We start from the raw sequence: 420 nt of genomic DNA, 5'->3' as shown, positions 1-420 counted from the left end.
GATCTCCAGCTCCTCTGCTGTCCCTGCAGATTGCCAACGTGCTCTACCTGGAGTCCCCCGCTGGCGTCGGCTTCTCCTACTCCGAGGACAAGAAGTATGCCACAAACGACACCGAGGCGAGTGACCTGGGCTGCTGGGAGGGACCTGCCTCCTGCCTGCCCCAGCCTGGGCGCTTGGGGGTCCTGCCTTGCTGCCTGACCCCTGTCTCCTCCTGCCTGCAGGTTGCTCACAACAACTACCTGGCGCTGAAGGACTTCCTCCGGCTCTTTCCCGAGTACTCCAAGAACGATCTCTTCCTCACGGGGGAGAGCTACGGGGGGGTCTACATCCCCACGCTGGCGGAGTGGGTGATGCAGGACCCCAGCCTCAACCTGAAGGTGAGTGGCTGGGCTCCTAAGCGAGCCCGGGCCGCGGTGGGGA

The 420-nt window shown here is 64.3% G+C and overlaps 1 protein-coding gene across 1 annotated transcript in view; it reads left to right on the top strand.

Moving 5' to 3' along the window:
- CTSA (cathepsin A) overlaps positions 1 to 420 on the top strand; it is a 10,178-nt gene that overhangs the window by 7,325 nt on the left and 2,433 nt on the right. Inside the window, exons 2-3 of the mRNA XM_009323164.1 lie at positions 30 to 116; positions 222 to 397. Of these exons, the coding sequence (XP_009321439.1) occupies positions 30 to 116; positions 222 to 397 (263 nt within the window). The remainder of the gene's footprint in view (positions 1 to 29; positions 117 to 221; positions 398 to 420) is intronic.

Source organism: Pygoscelis adeliae, unplaced genomic scaffold, assembly GCF_000699105.1.
Source record: "Pygoscelis adeliae isolate BGI_AS28 unplaced genomic scaffold, ASM69910v1 Scaffold874, whole genome shotgun sequence".
Lineage (NCBI taxonomy): Eukaryota > Metazoa > Chordata > Aves > Sphenisciformes > Spheniscidae > Pygoscelis > Pygoscelis adeliae.
This window is presented reverse-complemented; position numbering and strand designations above follow the sequence as displayed.